This window comes from Hippocampus zosterae, chromosome 11 (assembly GCF_025434085.1).
Source record: "Hippocampus zosterae strain Florida chromosome 11, ASM2543408v3, whole genome shotgun sequence".
Classification (NCBI taxonomy): domain Eukaryota; kingdom Metazoa; phylum Chordata; class Actinopteri; order Syngnathiformes; family Syngnathidae; genus Hippocampus; species Hippocampus zosterae.
Window position 1 is genome coordinate 13,396,088 of NC_067461.1, and position 20,378 is coordinate 13,416,465.

The following is a 20,378-nucleotide window of genomic DNA, read 5'->3' on the forward strand; positions in this document are numbered from 1 at the left end:
TGAAAACATTTTTGGGGTCAACTTCTCCTTTAATAATTAAATCATTAAAATGATACAATGTACTATTTAATGACAGTCATGAATGTTCCTGTAACAAAATTTTACTTCATTTTCAAGACCATGCGTACGCAAGTTTTTTTAACGGTCAACATCAAAGTAAATATATAAATTAGCATTGCATGCACGAAGAGAGATAGGCCTTTGCAAATTATAATATTGCCCCGGAGAAGTTCAAGGGCATCTCACAGGGGCTCAAGAAGAAACCAATATTGAGGCAATAACCGTATTGCCATACATTTGGTTTCTATTATCTTTTTATGTGCTTCTTTGCCATTTTTCTCCTTATTGCATTGATCTAATGTATCCATATAACTACATCCGTATGAGGGGGGCAACTAACAATTATTTTAATAAATTGATTCATTGGATGTTGTGTTTGTTTGTGCCCTTTATTCAAAAACCATTACCATAAACCCTTGAAATTATGGTATAGCAGCAAGTATTTCCAAATGCAAGCAAAAGACTAAGCCTGGTCTGGTTTGTCTGGTCTACTTTAGTGAATAATGTGAGTAGCATATATTGCAGAAATCTATCCATTCATTTATTTTTTATTTTTTGGTGTTTGTCCTCATTCAGGTCAAAGGTGAGACTGGTTGGCATCCAATAAAGGGCACATGTAGAGAATGATTCACACTCACATTTAGGGCAATATCAAGTCTTCAATTAATATAAGAAACATGTTCCTGGAATGCGAGAGGAAGACTGACTCCCCAAAGCAGCCAATTGACACGAGAAGGCCTTGGATTCAAACCCCGAACCTCAGAACTGCGAAGCATTCCTGCAAACCACCAGCTGACCATTCTGTCCTGAACAAGTCAACGTGCATAAATAAAAATGTCTATTTAGGTGGTCATAAAGTTTGCGTAATACTATTTTACTTGTCGACATAGGAGTACACACACGGTTTGGACCAGCACTGACTGAGTAATCAATTGCACATGTGCTATACCTGCACCTGACAAGAGTAAATAACAGTTAAGGTGCATAAAATGTCAAGGTGCTGAGAATACACATTCTTGCAAATAATAAAGCATTTGTTGCCTCGCAGCAGCTGTGCTGTTTGGCTCAAGAAACCTTAACACATGTGGATGTTAATGAGCACCACACATCGCGTTGAAGCGTGCAACGACGTTACTCCGACAGGTGAATGACAAAGAAACCGGTCCCCAGGATCATGCAAGCTACATACGAAGTAGCCTGGGCAAGAAGAGACAATTTTGTTTCCAAAGCAAAATACGCAATAACGGTAGCCAAACAGGCGCATCCTCACAATGTAACCACTTGGTGTGTGGGATTAGTGCAAATGCAAAATAGTTTGGAGCCACACGGGGAAGGGTTAAGAGCGTTGGTCCATTTTTGAGCAAAATAAGAATCAACGCTGTCTGTCAGCCATGAAAAGCATAATATTCCCATTCCTCCTCAAATCAAGCCTTACCTTTTTCAGTCTTCCAATCCTTTTTCTTTTTGCTCATGCTGCCGGAGTAATTGGTCTTCGAGTGGTTGTTTTTTGACTGTGACACCCCCAGACTCACTGCGAGCGGTGTTCCGGGGGATAAAATAGAAATACAAAGTCTAACAGCCTTGCACTGCTGCTGCAGCTCTCACCTGTGAATCTGTCAAATTTCTACGGTGCTCACTCGATTCAACCTACCGTGATTGCGGCGTGAATTGTATGTACGATTAGAGACCATCTGAGTGGCTGGGAAGAACGGGGAAGTGGGTTTGTGGTTGGTTGGGCTGTTCAGTCAATCAAAAGTCATCCACGCCCTGAATATGTTCGATCGGTCATTTGTTGGTTGTGGTTCACAGCTTGTTGTTCATGGTGGGATTCGAGTCATTCAGAACAAATTCGGCGCAATATGTGACAATTACCCCATAACACGTTGTCTTAATTTGGTTGGTTGAAGGAAATAGAATATGATGTAATTCAACTACTAACTCAGCAATGAGGGATTAATAGGTCTTTGTTGAGTACCATATCTCCTTGGTAAAATGACTAACGAGTGCAATTTAAACTTTTGGTTACAACGAAGTTAAAACGAACTACCATTATAACGTACAGATTGATTTTGTCCCTCGAGATATGTTGTAAGAAGGTTCAACTGTACATCTCTCAGGAGCACAAAGGCTTCACTTTGCCATATCCAAAGTGGCTGCGGTGTTGACATACTCAATATAGGATCGTTGTATACATGTATGTCGTCTGTACAGTACTGTAAATGTATTAAGTAATAATACTCGCCTGCAGTTGTCACAAAAGGCGCCATTCAAGACTATATTGACCGGGAGCCGCAGTTCTGCACGAAGTGTAATTTCGCATTAAATACATGGAGCAAGGTAACAAATGCAACCCTCATGCATTCTTAAATCTGATGCTTAAGATAGGGTAAGTGCAGGTGAGGGGCTTTCATGGCCCATCTTTTCCTGAGATCAGTGAAATACTGAGGAATGTCATTCATTCATCCTTTTCACTTCGAAGTTGTTTTAAAATAATTATGAAGAAAAAAATCACTGTGAAAACTTCAACAGACAGAACCATACCTCAATTTAGAATATGCACCCCACTTTTAAGATGTACGTGCAGTACTTGCCCTCTCACTCAAAAAATAGTTTGTGTTCACCCCAGCCAAAAATCTAAAGTGTAATACTTTATTTATTTACCTCTCGTCTTGGATCTGAACACAGAATTTCCGAGGAATTGTCTAAAAGATTTGTCCTGAGAGGTGCCGTTTTTTGAGCGGTGCCGCATTATCTTAGTGTAGAATTAAAACCAAACCACTAGATGTCACTCTTGCAGTACATGTTCCCGTCAGGAGTTTGGAGCTGATCTTCAGTCACATTAAGATTAAGAAAACCTTTATTAGTCTCGCAATGGAGAAATTCCAGATTCACAGCAGCAAAGTTATGAAAGGAAGAAGTATAGAGCAGTACAGTGTAGGCCAGGGGTGTCCAAACCTTTTCGTTTGAGGGTTGCATACAAAAAATGGAAGGGTGAAAGGACCTCTTTAAAATTCTTCAACTTTTTGAAACACGATAAAGTCAGTCAAGAAAGCAATTATATATTGTTTGTGTTGTCTACTTTAATTCATCAGCTTTCTGTTGTATTTCTGTTAAACATCTTGAGGCAAATAGTTGAGGATTTTTACAAGTTTTTGGGGTGGCCAACAGCTCCAATATTGGAAATAGTAGAATAGAATAGTGTGGTGCATTGCATCATTTGGAGCGCTCATTGGAGTCACGTGATCCAGCGCGTCTCGTGCACCGCTTCCTTAGCAACGCGCAGCTGGACCCGGAAGTACTTGATGACGCTTCGGCTAACCGGCTAACGTGACAAGTGACAGGGACGTCTGTCCGAGTTGCCAGTTTAAGTAGTTCAATAAGCGTTGGTACGTGTTAAGGACATGTCATACAACTGTTGTTTTGCTGGTGGGGGACTTGTATAAATTGTAAGTTGACGTTGTTTTGTTTGTATGTTGGCGAACTGTTAGCTCGCTGTTGCAACTCTAAGCTTTCTAAACAAGTTATTTTGACTGCAATGCGCCATCTTATTTACGAGTGGAACTGTTCTTAAGACGAACTGACCAAGCGTTACACTTGAACTTTGAAAGTAGGCCACGTCGTTGCTGTAAAACTACATCTCTCTCTCTCCCTCTCTTTCTCTTTCTCTCTCTCTCATTTGAATGGCATCTTCTGTTGGTTCAAAACATGTCCTTTCAGCATTAATAACGCCTTTACACATGCGGAAGTGCATTTTTGGAACATGTTGCTGGCATCAAATTCATGAGTGAATATTTGCAAAAAAACACAATAACAATTTATCAGTTTGTGCATTAAGTATCTTATCTTTCGAGTGTATCCAATTGAAAATTGGTTGAAAAGGATTTGCAAATCACTGGATTCTGATTTTATTTACATTTGCACAACGTCCCAACTTCACTGGAATTGGGCCATGCACATATCAAGACTACTGACTTTAGGAGCTGCCAAAGTGTAACATTTGTATTGCCTTTTGCCTCAACAGGTGTACCATCAGAATGTTTGCCTCACGCGCTGATGATGGGCCATGATCGGCTTGTCAAATTATGCAAGTGTTATGGAAAGTCTACAAAATTCTGCTGAAGAGCATCAATACACTTTTTACCAGGACAGCTCAAGGCCCAACAAACAGGAATCAACCAACAATTCCAAGCCAGGTGTCGGTGGGTTTGTTTTAGTGCATGCAGGTAAGTTTTGTGAAGTCCAGTTACTTTTTGGTAAAAGAAATTGAAATGTTAGGTTCAGGGGTTTACACATCTGTCTCAGTTATTCGGATCGAAGTTTGAATCTCAGTCCTGAGTTAGCATGTTATCCCTGTGCTTGCCTGGGTTTTTTTAGGTACTTTGGCTTCATCCCACATTCCAAATACACACGTTACATTAAATGAAGACTTTAATTTTCTCTAAGTGTTAATTGATGTTTGTTAATATGTTCACCCGTGATTGTCTAGTGAACAGTAAGGTTGTATGCTGCCTCCTGCCCAAATCAGCTCCACCTGACCCATAATTTTAATGGGAACAAGTGCTGTAAAAAATGCCGGAAGGATTGATTTGCAGTCAATCAAGTTTGTTGTAATTGTCATAAACACTTCTCTTTCATTGGGGACAAAATAGAGTTGAATCATGAAGACTCTTTGGACATTCTGTTAATTGGTAAATTATTTTTTTTATGTACAATTGCGCTCATGTCTTTTCAGGTGCAGGTTACCATTCAGAATCCAAGGCGAAAGAGTACAAGCATGTATGCAAAAGAGCTTGCCAGCAAGTAAGTCTTTTCCTCTCAACATCCATCCATCCATCCATCCATTTTCTAATCCGCTTATCCTCACATGGGTAGTTGGCACACTGGAGCCTATCCCAGCAGTCTTTGGGCAGTAGGCGGGGTACATACTGAACTGGTTGCCAGCCAATCACATGTATCCTTATTTCCATAACTTCCTGCACAGAAAATGGTAACCTATCCAAAGTGGACGTACTTTGAATCTTTTGAATAAAGCAACTTTTGAATCATTTTCTCATATTTGTTCCCAAACTTTTTTTTTTCCCCCTTGAAGAGGTCATCCTCTTACTTTCAGTTAACATTACTTTTCAAATAATAAATTCAACCCCCACAACCTTAAAACAAACACCTTCTTCCATCATCATCTTTCACTTTTGTCAACATCAATGAAAAATGCATGAAGCATGAATGTTCAGACACAATCAGTGGTGTACAAAATTGGTGGCACGTTGTTTCACTTTGAATGTCATATATTTATAGTTCAGCGTTTTTAATTTGAACACGAAATATAAATCTCATTTTACAAAGGGAGGTATGCCAGAATAATGTTACTGACAAGGTAACAATGTCTTATTGTTTCAGGCTGTGGATCAGCTCAAAGCAGGAGCACTTGCAGTTGAAGCCGTGGCTGCCGCTCTGGTTGAGCTTGAGGTTGGTTTGTAATAATTCAGCGTTTTAGTTTGTTCTGAAAACGGGTGGATGGGTGGCAAGTTTTTGATGCACTAACTGTTTTTATTTACTAATAAATGAGCATCCAACAACAAAAAAACCTGCATTGCAAATAACTGCTAAGTTTAAATGACCACATATTATTTCTAAAATAGCCATTTTGTTCTTCAATTTCTCATGCATTTGCATATGTCTTGTTACATGATATAAGTTGCTCAGGCAAGGGTTGGATAAAAGAAAAATGAATTTCATGATCTCTGCAGCTGCAAGAAGGTACCCTTACCTAAATTCTTTGTCCTAAGTCTTTTATTTGAAGTTTGTTGCAAACGACTGCAAATACATCAGCCATGCCCTAACATTCTTCATGTTAGTTGAATGATGAATTCATGAAAAGTTCTTTAAAAAAAATACTCCAAAGAAAATTGTGAGAAATTCCAACAATTTTTCTCATTCACCATGAAGAAAATCATAAACTATGAACAATGGAACAAGCCAAAACGGCCACTGATCCTTCAGATTATCGTTAAACCATTGTAAATGCATCCTGGTCAAATATAATTAGCATATTCTATGTGTTCCCAGGACTCTCCTTTTACAAATGCAGGTATGGGCTCCAACATAAATTTGTCTGGGGAAATAGAGTGTGATGCCAGTATCATGGATGGGAAATCACTGCATTATGGAGCTGTAGGTGCGATTAGTGGTAGGTACCTTCTCAATAGAATATATTGAATGCTCACTTATATTACTCCCTCCGGGTGGTCTGTATTCAACATTGTCATACAAGTCATAAGAGTATAAGCAGATAGATTTGTAAACATGAGTTTGTATAAAATCATTGACTCAATTTTCATACCATCTTTCCAGGTATTAAAAACCCTGTTTTAGTTGCAAATCGACTGCTGAGCGAAGCACAGAAAGGCAAACTTTCAGCCGGCAGAATACCCCCCTGGTGAATATCATAATCCTCAATTACTTTGTCACCATTGTGACGACATTGCATTGGTACTTTTTGGTCAGTATCAATGATTTCTTTGCCAGCTTTTTAGTTGGAAGGGGTGCACACGACTGGGCCATTAGCCATGGTGTTCCACCCTGCCCGTCAGAGAAAATGGCCACGAGTGAGTATTTTTCTACTGCTTCTCAAGCAGTGTTCTCACATGAGCTGATAGCTACTCGAGATTCCACACAGATGAATCTGGATGTGTGGTTGCCGACAAATCTGAGTATTTATTTACCGGTACTTATTTTTAAATCACACACAGAGTTCAGTTTATCTGCATATAAGCGGAATAAAAGAAAGATGGAGCTGGCTGAGAAAATGGACCCAGGACATAATCAAGCAAAGAGAAGACGACAATCAAGTAGAAATGTGAGTAGGATTATATTATTCATATTGAGGAAGATACTTTAATGATGCAGTAAGTGAGGTGTGTTCTCCCACATAAGATCTCAAGTTTCTCCATGAAGGGAATGGAGTTAGCAGACTATGTACGGACTTCTCCAAAAAGTGATGCTAGTGTTGACAGTGAGTAGTGCAAAGTTTTATTGCACTGAACACCACAACTGGAGACTGATTTGATGAGTTAAGCTAAAAAGCAGCTGAACGGAGAGTAAGTTTGCTTCCAACCCACAAGTGGTGCTAACCACATACCGAAGAGAGTGGGAGAGTCTTATTTTTAATATTAATTATGTAAAATGGACTGTACCATGTGAACTTCCATTGTCAGATGTTGCTAAAAGGTACCGTCTTCAAAAAAGAATGATTGTCTATCGAGTTTAGTAACAGATCTCATCAACATGACACACGTGCTTATATCTTATATTTTATATTGCATTCTGTACTGTATACAGTTAATTAAAAATGTATTTGTGCATGGAAATACTTCCTGTTTTGTTTTGGGTTTTTTCTACTTTCTTCCCTCCAAATGTTGCTGCTGTAGATTGCGTATTTCTCCATTGTGAGACAAATAAAGGTTTCCTTATGTTGTCTGATGAATGGCATGTGTTCACTAAATAACAGTGTAGTTGTACCAATTGTCAAAGATTTCTCTTCATGTAGCAAGGCAAAAACCGCAGGCAAAAATGCTTGAGCTTACTCTGAACACAAATATATGCAGTAAATACAGAAGTGACTTAAATAGACCTAATGCTGCATTTTATGATCAGATCGGATTTTTTTAACATTCACTGATCTGTGATTAGTCTCCAAAGTCCTGATCGTATTAGGTCTAGTTTGACAGTTTGAATCTACATGTCGACCTTCCTGTGAAGAGTTTGTATGTTTTCCCTATGCTTGCGTGGGTTTTCACCGGCGTACTCTTGGCTTCCTTCCACATTCCAAAAACATGTTTGGTTCACCGGACACTTTAAATACGTGAATGGTTATTTGTGTTAATGTGTCTTGCAATTACTGTAGCTGGCGAACGGGTGCAGGGAGTACCCCACTTTTTGCTTGAAGTGTCCAGTTCACCCATGACCCTGATGAGTTTAAACCCTCAAGAAAATGGATGGATGAAATTTATAATTGCACATATTGCGTATGCTTTTAGTACTTATACATCAAGCCTTTTTTAACCTTGTATTCAAATGGCCTGGCCCAGCTGTCAGTCTAAAATGGATTTGTTCAGTTTCTGCTCAGGATTAGAAATGCATGACATAGCGTCGTAATGGCTTGATTTGTAGCCTTGTAAGGGTTGTAGCCAATCATGCCGGGGGCAAACTGCAATCGGCGAGAACGGACGTCATAATGAATGAAATTTGAAGAGCATGAAAGAGTGATTCATACAATGCTTGTAAAATACACTATGTAATCCATTTCCAATGAAGCACTTGCATAGTTTGTAAAACACAAGTCTCTTTCCAGGCGCTTCCTTTATATACACTATACTTGTATACTGATGGACTGATTGTACTGAAGTTCCTGTTCAGCGTCCCAGGAACAGACTCATCATGACAATAACATTTGCTCAGACTATACCGTTTGTTCCAGCTAGATCAGCTGTCAAGTAGACAGTTTACATATTTTACAAGCATTTTACACATATCAAACATTTCTTGGCGGCTAATCTTTTCCTGTGGTGTAGGAAAATTGTTCGGAGTGCCTTGATACTGTTGGAGCCGTTGTCGTTGACATGCAAGGCAATGTAGCTGCAGCGGTTTCCAGTGGAGGTCTGGCCATGAAACATCCAGGCAGGGTTGGCCAGGTAATGGAGTTTGTGCCTTTTTAGTTGTGTGAATGTTGTGAGCCATGTTTTCATGATAATGGTTTAGTGGACCAAAAAGAGCTCTCTTCATCTCATTGTGGATAGCTGCTGAAAATCAAGTCATTTGCTGTACATTTACATTGAGTATGTGGATTGTTATGGTATGTTGCCATTTGGCCTTGTAACATCATGGGGGAAAAAAATCAAATTTCCTGACGAAGAAAAAAATAACAAGATTGAGTTGACAAAAATCATTTTTTAAATATGTGCAGTCATGGCAAAATGTTTGACATTACAACTTTGTGTTTCACTTAACTTTTCATGTTTGGGATTCACATTGTTTCTTTGATGCAATGAGCACCCCCCCCCCCATGTCCATAAACTCTATGATGCTTTAGCCAACTGAAAGAAAAAGAGTTAGCATAGTTAAAAACATGGCATCATTCAAAATAGACATATTTGGGTACCTATGTGCTCTACGCAAATTACAATTAATGTACTTTGTTTTTCAAAAAAGAAACATGATCAAAATTTCAACAGCATATTCAAATGAATATAAATTTTAATACCAATTACACAAAGCTTCACATGTGTTCAAAGTGGACACGGCCTGTAACATGGCACTCATTTTCCTTGACTTACTCCTTTTTTATGTGCAATGTTCTAATCTGCTTTCCAGTATTTTGATTGAATTTTCTTGATTGAATTTTCATTGAAACTGCATGATGATAATATTTGACTCTTTTTATTTATTGTACATTAACTTTATTAAAATGGGAGCTCATTTAAACAGGAAGTGGCTGTGCTACCCGTAAATATTCACTGTTTGGAAAAAGGTTTTGATTTGTTTTTCTAATATTTTTCCCCATATAATAGAAAACAAAAATATGTAATAATTAAAACCCAATGCCTTGATGACACAACATTTGAGTCACTAACGCCCCCCCCCAAAAAAACACTTCGGCCACGACTATATCAAACAAATGAACTTCATATTTTACCCTTTCTTTTAAAAAAAACAAGACTTACTAAGAAATTTTGCAGGAATGAAGCATTGACTTGTCCGAAAAATGCGACATATCAACCATTATTTTTGCTTTTCACGCCTTTATATTATCTTCTTTTTCTCAGGCTGCTCATTATGGATGTGGCTGCTGGGCTGAAAATGCTTGTAACATGAACCCATACTCTACAGCAGTGAGTACCTCAGGTATAACACACCACTCTATCTACTGCCTTCAACTTTGTGCACGAGTCTGCACCTCTTCCGATGATGTGTAGCATTTACCACAAGCCTCACATTTCGTTTAAGTGACGATATGAATCAGAACCAGATATTCTATTTGAGTCTGTTATTTAGCTTCAGTGAGTCAAACTTTAAAAGACTTGATAATTCCTTCCGATGACCTCCAACCATTCCTGTTGAGTGATTTTCATCAGTCACTTCCTCGGATGATTAAGTCATCTTTCTCCGCTCTCTGTTAGTCATCTGCAGGCCAGGTGCCTTGCAAGGCACTTAGAATTTACAGTGACATTCAACACAGGTCACCTGCAACGGATGAAAAATGTGTACAATATGTGTGCACAATTCAGGTTGTTTTAGAGCTGTCTTGTACATTAAAGATTAACAGTTTCTCTCTCCCTGAAATGAATGCCATAGACTTAATTCCATGAAAGTGGCTTTCACTGGAATTTTTGCTTTTGCGTTCACTCACCATTGGGCTTTAAAAGCAGAGGTTTTGGACAATTGAAGTAATGAATGAATAAATAATGTAGTTATTTATTTATCCGTGTAGAAATGTTAAATAGAATCCCCTGCGTCTTGATTGGACTTGGATTTTTTTTTAACTAGCATAAAATTTAGAGTAGAATATTTTATTTCCCACTGTTGATACACTATTGAAGATGATGAAGTGTATGTACAGTATTATGTAGCATTGTATGATAACTATATCAGGCTGATATTGGGGGCAGCTTCTGCTGCATGACATTGGAGGTAACAAGGCGCCACTCCACGCAACTTGAGAAGTCAACAGTGAACTGTTTGTGAACATGGCTAATAGTTTTCCCAGAGCAGTCTTTCTGAACCCGGGGCCAAAGCTGTGCCCAACTTTCACAATGTGGCAAGTGAAAACACATTATAGGTATTACACGTATAACCAGCTGAAGTCTCCTCAACTCTGAAAACAATGTTCATGATGAATAAGTGAACTTGGGGTAAGAATTTTCGCAAGCGCACAACGCGTGCTGGGTCCCTTTCAAGAGTTCCGAAAGTAGCAAAACCATGCGACTATACGTCATCGCTGACCACTTTAACTTTTCATCCTGTGACCGCGCTACATTCGTAGGAATAGGAATCGGATTGAAATCTTTTATTCTCTCAAACCGCAACAACAGATATACAGTATTTGTAGAATACCAAAACAATCCTTATTGGTTTTGCTGAATCAGGAAGTTATTGGCATCGGTGGGGAAACAACAAAACACTTATTGTGCATCCCTATTATGCACTACTGTGTTTCCACCACATCCTCTTTTTCCTTGTAATGTTGCTCAGTTTCTGATGTTGGTTACAATTTTTAATGGGTATGCTGAGGGGATGGCGCGCAGAATGTGTGTTCCAGTACATCACCTGTTTTTCATTTCACCGCATGAAAGCCAGCTCCATCAAAAGAACGAAGAAAAACAATAGTTTTCATGCTGACATAGGGTACGTTTTGATCCTTTGTCATTCACTTGGTCCCTCACCGCACTCTCCTCTATTGTGTTTTGATTTGTAATATGTCAGTCGTACTTTGCTGTGGCCTTTAAAAGAAGAGTTTTTCACCGCTTACTCTTGCTGCTCCTGGCTGTCACACGTGACTCATGTATTTTTCTGCATTGTATGCGGATGGTGCTTAATCGATCCAGTTTTGCTGTCTTTGTATTGCCGTGACGATAACTCTTGAATCGCTTTACCATACACACAGTACAAAAGCCGATGCACCTGGCCAATCTGACATTCTGCTCTTATTAGAAAGGAAAACGACTTTGCACCGGTCCAGGCATATGCTCCCTACAGTTCCTGAAATGTTATGCAGAAAGCAGAAACTTGATATTTTGTGTGTCTTTTCTTTGCGTTTAGAAAAACGTGGCCATTCCCTCAATGAGGTTTAACACATTGTCACGACACGTCTTGTTTTAATCTGTGAGTTAATCTAGAAATGACTGCCTTCATATTCCCCTTTTCTTTGCAGCAACAAGACACAAATGTGCTCATTTTTATTTTGGTATTAAACTCTAAGTAGAAATATTTTCCCAGATTGGTAATGTTTTGCCTTCAAAGCTTTAGATCGTAATTTCAGACACTTATGCCAGTGGCCCTATGCATTTCACAGATCCTTCGCTTCAAGTGTTTGCACTTTGTTTCTGTTTCACTCCTTGGCCGTGATACCCTTAACCACATGTAACAAGAGCAAACGGCTTTAAAATAATTCAGAGCTTTTGGCAAGAATAACATGTTCACACTCAGTTTTATACACAGCTTTCATGTATCCCACATATTTGTTTTGCTGGAATTTAAGAATAGGAAAATATACAACGTGTCAGACTTTATAAAGTTGTTCGTGTTACATTTGGCTGGTGGTCGCTTGTGTTCACCAACATCTGTTTTATTTTAACCCCTTACTATTAGCCAGTGGTGCAGTAATAATATTAACCATATTTCCTTTTTGTTTACCCTCCATATTTTCATACTACATGAGCACACACCGTAAACAAATGTGTTTATTAAAGAGATATATGAATTATCTTGAGAAGAAAAGTGTAAGTGCTTCTTTGAGATGTCAGAATGCAGTTAGCAAAAGAACCCCTTGCAAATGTCTTGAACATTTGTTGAATTAATGCAGGTGAGTTGGTTTAATGTATTTAGTAGTGACTTTGTGTCTCCTGCAGGCTGTGGAGAGCATCTGATTCGCACCATGCTGGCACGGGAATGCTCCGCTGCCATGCAGTCGGAAGATGCCCATCAGGCCTTGCTTGAAGCTATGCAAAACAAGTTCATCAGTAAGTTGCACTTATGTAGATTTCATTAACATTTCTCAGTGATGGTATATGCATATGCAGATTTTTCAGCCAAGAACAAATTTGTGCAAAAACAATCATTTTCGAGCAGCATTAACGGACAAATGTAGCAAACAGATGCTGCTGGATAGTCCCAATTGGGAAGACCAGTATCAAAAGAAAAGTCTTGGCATTCATTGATTTTTGTTTTCTTTCTTCTCTACTTTTCACTTTTTCAACTTGTACCCCAAACACCCTACACATCGTGGTTGATGGTCGACATTTTCAAGATGTTTTCAGTGAATCTTCATCTTTAATTTGTTTTATTCTCAGAGATCTTCCATGTTATAAAGTTTGGCGTGGAGTATTCAGCCAGTGACTGTGAGTCTGTACCACTTTAGACTCTGCCATTAATCAATAGCACTGAAATATTTGGATCACTTATATGAAACAAGTTCATTCAGATATCCTCTTTTGAACAATGCGCCATAAATCCTGCTGTAGCTTCAGTAATGGTTCCTATCATGTGAAGCCCTCCCACTCAGATCACATAGTTTCTTTTTGCGTCGGCTCTCCAGTAAAAAGGGTTTCTGATCACAGACATTTCCTAAGACGAGCTAAAATAATGTGCATCCAACAATTTATGACAATGCATGGCTAAATAATGTTAATCATCAAGGCATCCCGCCTCGATGATTACCATTTAATACTTTGCATTTACATTTAATACAAGTTGGGAAATGTACATACAATTATTTTTTTTTGGGGGGGGGGGGGGTTCCTCTTAGCGTGTAGGCAAGTGTTTGACACATTTTAATTTGCACCAAAGGATCATCAGATACAAATCAATAAATCTGTTTTGACTGTTATTCTTTGTTTCATGTGACATAGTAAAGAACCTTTGATACAGAATTCAAAATTTGCCACGAAAATATATCTTGCTCTTTGTACATTCAGGCTCACCATTTCTGGCCAGCGAAGATCGAGTTTTGGGTGGAGTAATCATCTTGCGGTGCTGCAGATGTGTGGAACCTCAGCCATCTACAAATGTTCAGGGTTCTCTAGGTGAGCTATGGGGTATTTCATTCCTGCCCAGGCTTGGATTCCATGCCTCAGCTAAGGCCAGATAAAAATATGGCAATAAATATTTACAATCTATCATTGACCAATTAGATTGAAGGGAGGTTTGGGTTGGGTTAGTGGGGTGTGGTCAGGGAGGGGGCGTCTTCATTCTGGCTTTCCTGGCGGGTGGTCTGTTTTAACTTGCACGATCAGGCTCTGGTTTCACACATTTCATCTCAGATCTCACGCAGACCTCCCACTACGGCATCAAATGCTAATCTTCAGGCAAACAGGCCTGCTGAATGTGTCTCAGTTTGGCTGATTGGATCTGCTTTCTTTACCTGGAGCTGTTTTTTTTTTGTTTAGTTTTTTTTTTGGAGGGGTGGCGGGTGGGTTTGGCCAACTATATACTGATTTGGGTTAGTCTTGTTTGAATTCAGTAGCATTATGTGTTGGTTTTTAAGCAGCCCTGTTCTGTTTTGTGATTTAAAAAAAGTTGTATTGTGTCATTTTTTTCATTTGTTATATGTTTGCGCAGTGGAGTTTCTTTGGAGCCATACCACAGAGAGCATGTGTGTAGGCTACATGTCTGCCCAAGATAGTAAAGCAAAGGTGAGCACTATTATACTGACTCAACATGCTAATTATGTCCATTCAGTTTGATCAAAGAGCAGTGTTTTCCAACCTATTTTCAGCCAAGGCAACCGTTTATATATACCACCAAACAAAAATGTCTCATACGCAGGTCAGTTCTGATCCTAATAGTGACCAGCACTCACCTAATCATAGGAAAATGTGCAGTTACCATGGAAACAAAATACAAAGTGAACCTCAAGCATTGGCAAGTCCTTCCAGAGGCATAAATTTGGGAGCTGATTGATGCCAGTTTCCAGATGTGCTGTTCAAGCTTCTTTATCGTAGCACAAAGAAACATGCAAGCCTCAATGAAAGAGAGCAGCAGAAGAAAGACAGATCACGATACTTTTCTTTTGAATTGGTGAGATGACGTACAATGCTTGCTGGTAAAATCCATAATTTGGATGAACCTTGTCAGAGATGGACTCTGCAGGGCTGGCCAAAAGCATATACAGTCTGTCCAAGAGCAACAGGTGGTCGGGAATGAAGTGTTAACGTCTGGAAATATTTGACTACAAAAGACAGCAGCCTCTTGCGCTGAGAGCAAGATACGGCTTTGTATATACTGTAACTTGAAGGTCAAGTTTCTTGTTTGGATTTCGGACTGTCGAAATTAATGATGTGGATTTATGCACTGGAAAGTTGGTTAACCTTCTCAGTGCCTGGTCAGCGCACGGACGCGCGCACGCAGTCAGGTGAGAACCCATTTGAACCATTTCTAGTCATGTTGGTGCCTTCATTGCTGGCCTCTTTGTTTCTTTTAATTATTATAACATTAGCATTTCAGTCACATTTTTAAGAAAGACAGACAATACTGTGAAATGCACTGCAGTTTGTGGACAAGAGGGTTTCTATACAGTGGATTCATGGCTTTGAGCACTGATCACATTGATTTGTTTGGCCGATGAATCTCACTCTGAATGAGGAGAGGCCACTGTTGTTCAAGGCTGGCTCAGATTTCAAAGTGTTGGTGCTATGACCTGCTGAGCACTGTTCCACCCCTCCTGACTTAACTTCATGTGGTCTGTCTGTCTTGGTACAGCGCCTCCCTTTCAGGCATTAAATACACTCAGAAAGATGGTAATGTCTTGTGAGTTGACAAAAGTAAAATTTCATATTGCTCAACTGTAAGAACACAACGCTTGCTTTTGCGGCCAGATAATTATGTCTCTTGGTGATCAAGTATCAAGTACAACTTCATTGTCAAATGTACGGTAGATGAAATTTCCTCCCTCCTAAACAGACAACAAGAGGAGCCGCTGCGGGTGCCCGCGCCTCCATCAAAAGAACACTTAAGATAAAATGACAAAATAATACAACACATAAAACAGACAGCTGTGCCATCTTAACCACTTTTCCTCCATTCACTTTGTTGTTTGAAGTAGTTATAGATGTTGGATATCGATAGATAGTGATATACAGCACCTCACATTTTTTCTGCTACACTAATGTTATTCAACAACCCCATCCATAGCTTTTACAGCAAATGTTGCAGTTGTACTTCAGAGACTGGTAAAACAGCATGCTGAAGGAGTGAGTCTGCAACGCTTATATTTGCATCTGTTTCTTTTACCATCTGCATGCCAAAGCAGCTGGCCATGCAGTACTTTAAGCCAACATTGTGGGTGCGAAACAAAACTTGAGCCTTTGCTTCTCCGCTGGGCCTCGAAACGCTGCCAACACATTCTCCACTGAATGAATGCCAAAGTGAAGGGCATCTGTTTCCTCTCCAGTCTGTTTAGGTCACAGAAAATGGCATCAATTAAAATAAAAATCAATTAAAAGCTTTTGTTGTATAAGTACCGTGTTGCCATTCGCTTTTTAATGTGCGATGAGAATTTTGGAGATCTGTCAAGTATACCCATTATACTGTAAAGTTCTTCCCTAATACACGGCTACAGTGATGAACATTTTTATTACACTTTCAGAGTATTTTTGGGAGGCTGGTCAGTGGGGATTGTTGATATTCATCAGATACCCAAAGAGGACCTTCACTTTGTGTACTTTACTCCAGCATGGTTAACCCTCGCTCCCTTGGCCATCCATGGCACACATTCACCCTGTGCTGCACTCATCCATGTCAAACTACACCACTTCAGTCCGGTGGATTATCTCAAGTTGTTTTATTACTTTTATGCAAGGTGGTGTTTTTCATAAAAAATAATGGGAGAAAGCAGTCCATTCATTATATGACAGATCTAGGTTGGGCGCTTGTGAGTATGTTCCTTCACGATCAATCATGTTGGTCCCCAACCAGGGGTCACCTAAATATACCGCGCCTCGGCCTGCATTGGAGCATTCAGATGAGACAAATGATCTACAATTTCATTTTTGGTGGTGCCCTAGTGCAGTTGAAATTGCATTTATTCAGTGTGAGCTCCTTTTAAAACATGTCACATTAGCGTAAAAATGGCTGCACCTATACTCTGGATTGAGCCTCATACTTGAGCTGCATGGACAGGCAACTACTCCCCCACCCCTTATCCCTGGCTTTTCATGATTGTGCAGATGAAAGAGAAATGTAAAATATGTTGCCCCCCGCACTCCACTAAGGCACTGTTCCCTCTTCCTGGACATCATTATCACTATAAAGCTTTTGCAAACTAAGGCCAGAAATAATCGGACAGCAAGTCCTTTTGACATTGTCTACTTTTTAAAATTATATCTTTTTTAATGACAACAGTTTTTTCATGCTTGTACATTTTGTTTTTGTTATCCATTTAGGCTCGGTAATAAATAGCACATGATTCAAAGAATGTCAAAGCCACAACAAAACCGTGACATAAGCAGCCTGCTAAAAGTGACTTTTGGCATACTCTCTGGACTTAGCATGTGGCTTGTCTTGCCTCGAGAGGCATTCATCAAGTGTTTTGTTAGTCACAATTTCAGACCAACTATGTCTTTCATGCAATGTTTTGACCCAGCTTGTGTCTTGTCATGCGGTCGCATGCGCTGGGTGACAACTTGACAGCAAGCGCGCCGTTGGTTTGTAGCTCCCCATTTTCTGTTTACTCTGGAATGGTTCATTTCTTTAAGCCCACCAAAGTTCATCATCATGGAAGAAACATGTGTTCCATGGGCCACAATGCAACATTTTGAGATTTCTGGCTGTTGATGTGCATTTTATTAGACAATAGTGACTGTACTATTGTACAAGACAGCATCCATCACCTTTGGTGTTTATACATGGCTTGGCTACAGTGTGGTTATTGACAGACTAGAAATAAACACCCATCCTCCCTAAACCACAGAAGGAATCAGCAGCATGCTATTCACATTGCAGTGTGCTTGCTCACTTATCCGGCACTTTTTGTCCACCATGGTCATTGCCACCAATGTGAAAGTTTCGAAGTGGCTGACGGGTTGCATGCTAGTGTGTTGCTAATGTTTATAATGCATTGCCCCTACACTGTAAATTGTTAGAAATTCTGTAGTTTGCATTGCTTTGTATTCAATTTAGTTTGAATTGTGAAGACTTCAAAGACTCTGTTCTGACATGAAAGCACCTTAAGTTGATTAGGACTCAGCTTTGAACCTTCACTTGAAACAGATTTAAAATGGCTGTTCTCAAAGCCCATCCACAAAAGATGAAGGGAATAAGATGAATACAGAAGTTTGTTTTGGAGGCATAATAACCCCCAAGAGTGTTGCCATGTGTGTGTGTGTGTGTGTGTGTGTGTGTGAGTGTGACTGTGCGTGTGTGTGTGTGTGTGTGTGCCCTTGTCCGGGTGATGTTCCAGTGCATGACAGTTGCCCCCGGGATGCCAGTGGCCAAAGTCTAGGACTTCACTAAAAGAATATTGTAGAGATGGACGGTCCTGCCTGAGATGTGATGTCGGGCCAATTCAGTGGCCTGTTGATTATCTTCTCATATCTGATATTATATTACTTTAGGATGGCAAACCTATCATCCAAGTGTCATTTAACAGTTGAAACTGACAAATGAAGATGAAACATAACCTTGTGTTCCAGATCAAACACATGGGCAAATGTCACACTGCGTTTATCAAACCAAAGTTGATTTGAGTCTGGACCGATGCGCAGCAGCTGTCTGGAGACTGACTAGGAGACCGCAAGACATCAAACGCTGCGCATTCTGAAAGTCTGATGCTCTGCTGCCTGAATTGTTCACAGTGGTCACATTTGATCAACAAACTGACCTGCTAGTACTTAATTCTTTAGCTCATCATTTCATTCTTTGATGGAAAGATGTCCTTTGGACAGTTTGCAGTGGACCAGCTGTCACTATGTCAAAAAAACCCTCGTCCGAGTTTGTTCTTGGATCTGACTCACTTCTGTCTCATTTGGATATGATGAGCGGTACATAGATTGGGCGGATCGTTTTAGTACCCCAATTTGATTGCCTTCTTTTTTACCATTTTTGACAAAAATTCAGACTTCTTTCTTTGCCATTCTTCAACACCAATGCGTATAACTAAGTACTGATGAAGAATACAGATTTTAAACACATTCTTAAGGCTTGATATTGATTTAGTCAAGACACGTGGTCATGTTCATCACAGGAATGTCTAATGTTTGTAGCATCTTCATTTACTCTTAAATTATGAATCTGTGCATGTCAGTTTTATGTCACATTGCGTGTACGTCTCATGTTATCTTCTGTGCTCCTTCCAGACACACATATCCAGATTACCACCTGGGACAGTTCCTGGTCAGTCCTTGGCCATCGAAGGAGGCGTTTGTCGGCTGGTTAACACGGTGGATTGAGTCCCTTTCTTCTTTGTTATTTGGCTTCTCAAGCAATACTAGACCCATTGTGCATTCTGATGTGTGATGCTGGAAACAATAAGCTTGGGTGGCTCACATGTTGTTTGTGCACTTGCAGGACTTCCATATGCACGTGGATTATACTTGATGCGCTGTTGCCTTTATATGCCACATTTGATTTGTTTTTTCCTTTTTACTGTAGATAAGCTACAATTTTGAGGTGAACAGGGTGGATGTTATTTTGTTTTGCTTCACCAGTGAAACGATTTTGAAGGGATTTCAATACAAAATCGAATTTGGTTTAAAAATGCTTTCCAAGCACGATAGATGGAATTATGCACGTTGGAAAATTCCTGCTACGAAAGACAACTGTTAATTGACAATAGTGTCCTTGTGTCTGAATGTAAAATAATGATATTACTACTCTGATGAACACATTCAACATCTATGTAGGCTCACACACATCAAACCATATTGCACAGTAAAAAAAAAAAATCATATGCTTGGTTCTTAAGATCCTTTACAAACGGCATTGTTTATTCACAAATCACTGCATGTGCATCACCAAGAGTGCAGAATTTTATGCATGCACTTTCAGAGCTATGCTAATACTGTAGGACTCAGGTAGAATTTCAAGCTACAGCCAAGCCAACCATAAATAACTCCTATAGGTACCGTGAGAGGCAGATATTTTATCAGTACGAGGAAAGGGGTAAACTAATGATCCAATGTATGCTTTCTAAAGCATATTTAAGTGGTGCTAGGAAGTTTTACTTGCAAAAGTCATGTTTCAGTTAGTATTCTTTATTAGTTATTGTTCAAGTCTCAAGACAGAATGGTGCTTGTATTTTGAGAAGGTGATGTAAAACTGTACAAAATACAGAACATCCTGATATGTGTGCAGCTTTCTACAGTGCTTCAGAAATGAATAAACTTTTATATTACCATGTCACCGTGTCTATCTTTAGAGACTTCAGGACTTGAGACGTTTTCTGGGAATTGGACTGTTTCAATTCTGCCACATGCAGCTATTTGGAGAACGGATTGTGTTTGCCCTGTGAAACAGTGTTTTATTCCTGTCAAAAATGTATAGTCTTCGAATAAATTGCATGCTGATTGGAAAAGAACTCGACAGTCACCAGCATGTGCCAAACCTCATGG

At 39.5% G+C, this 20,378-nt stretch overlaps 2 protein-coding genes across 8 annotated transcripts in view; one reads left to right on the forward strand and one right to left on the reverse strand.

The window, feature by feature from the left end:
* macrod2 (mono-ADP ribosylhydrolase 2) overlaps window positions 1–1,734 on the reverse strand; it is a 384,195-nt gene extending 382,461 nt beyond the window's left edge. For all 3 annotated transcript variants that reach the window (XM_052079641.1, XM_052079640.1, XM_052079639.1), the window contains exon 1: window positions 1,496–1,734. In XM_052079641.1, coding sequence (XP_051935601.1) covers window positions 1,496–1,532 — 37 coding nt within the window. In that variant the 5' untranslated portion in view covers window positions 1,533–1,734. The remainder of the gene's footprint in view (window positions 1–1,495) is intronic.
* Window positions 1,735–3,323: 1,589 nt separating this feature from the next.
* On the forward strand, window positions 3,324–20,166 carry tasp1 (taspase, threonine aspartase, 1). Of its 5 annotated transcripts, none has more exons than XM_052079635.1 (14): window positions 3,324–3,446; window positions 4,082–4,283; window positions 4,793–4,860; window positions 5,458–5,526; window positions 6,127–6,247; window positions 6,412–6,496; window positions 6,565–6,665; window positions 6,810–6,916; window positions 8,631–8,750; window positions 9,882–9,960; window positions 12,684–12,794; window positions 13,749–13,856; window positions 14,392–14,465; window positions 19,125–20,166. In XM_052079635.1, the coding sequence occupies exons 2-14, from the start codon at window positions 4,124–4,126 to the stop codon at window positions 19,215–19,217; spliced, it is 1,296 nt and encodes a 431-aa protein (XP_051935595.1). In that variant the 5' UTR covers window positions 3,324–3,446; window positions 4,082–4,123; the 3' UTR covers window positions 19,218–20,166. The 5 variants fall into 5 exon arrangements, with proteins under 5 accessions (XP_051935595.1, XP_051935597.1, XP_051935593.1 ...); XM_052079633.1 differs by having other exon boundaries at window positions 3,333–3,506; XM_052079636.1 differs by having other exon boundaries at window positions 3,334–3,506; window positions 6,586–6,665.
* The last annotated feature ends 212 nt before the right edge of the window (window positions 20,167–20,378 follow it).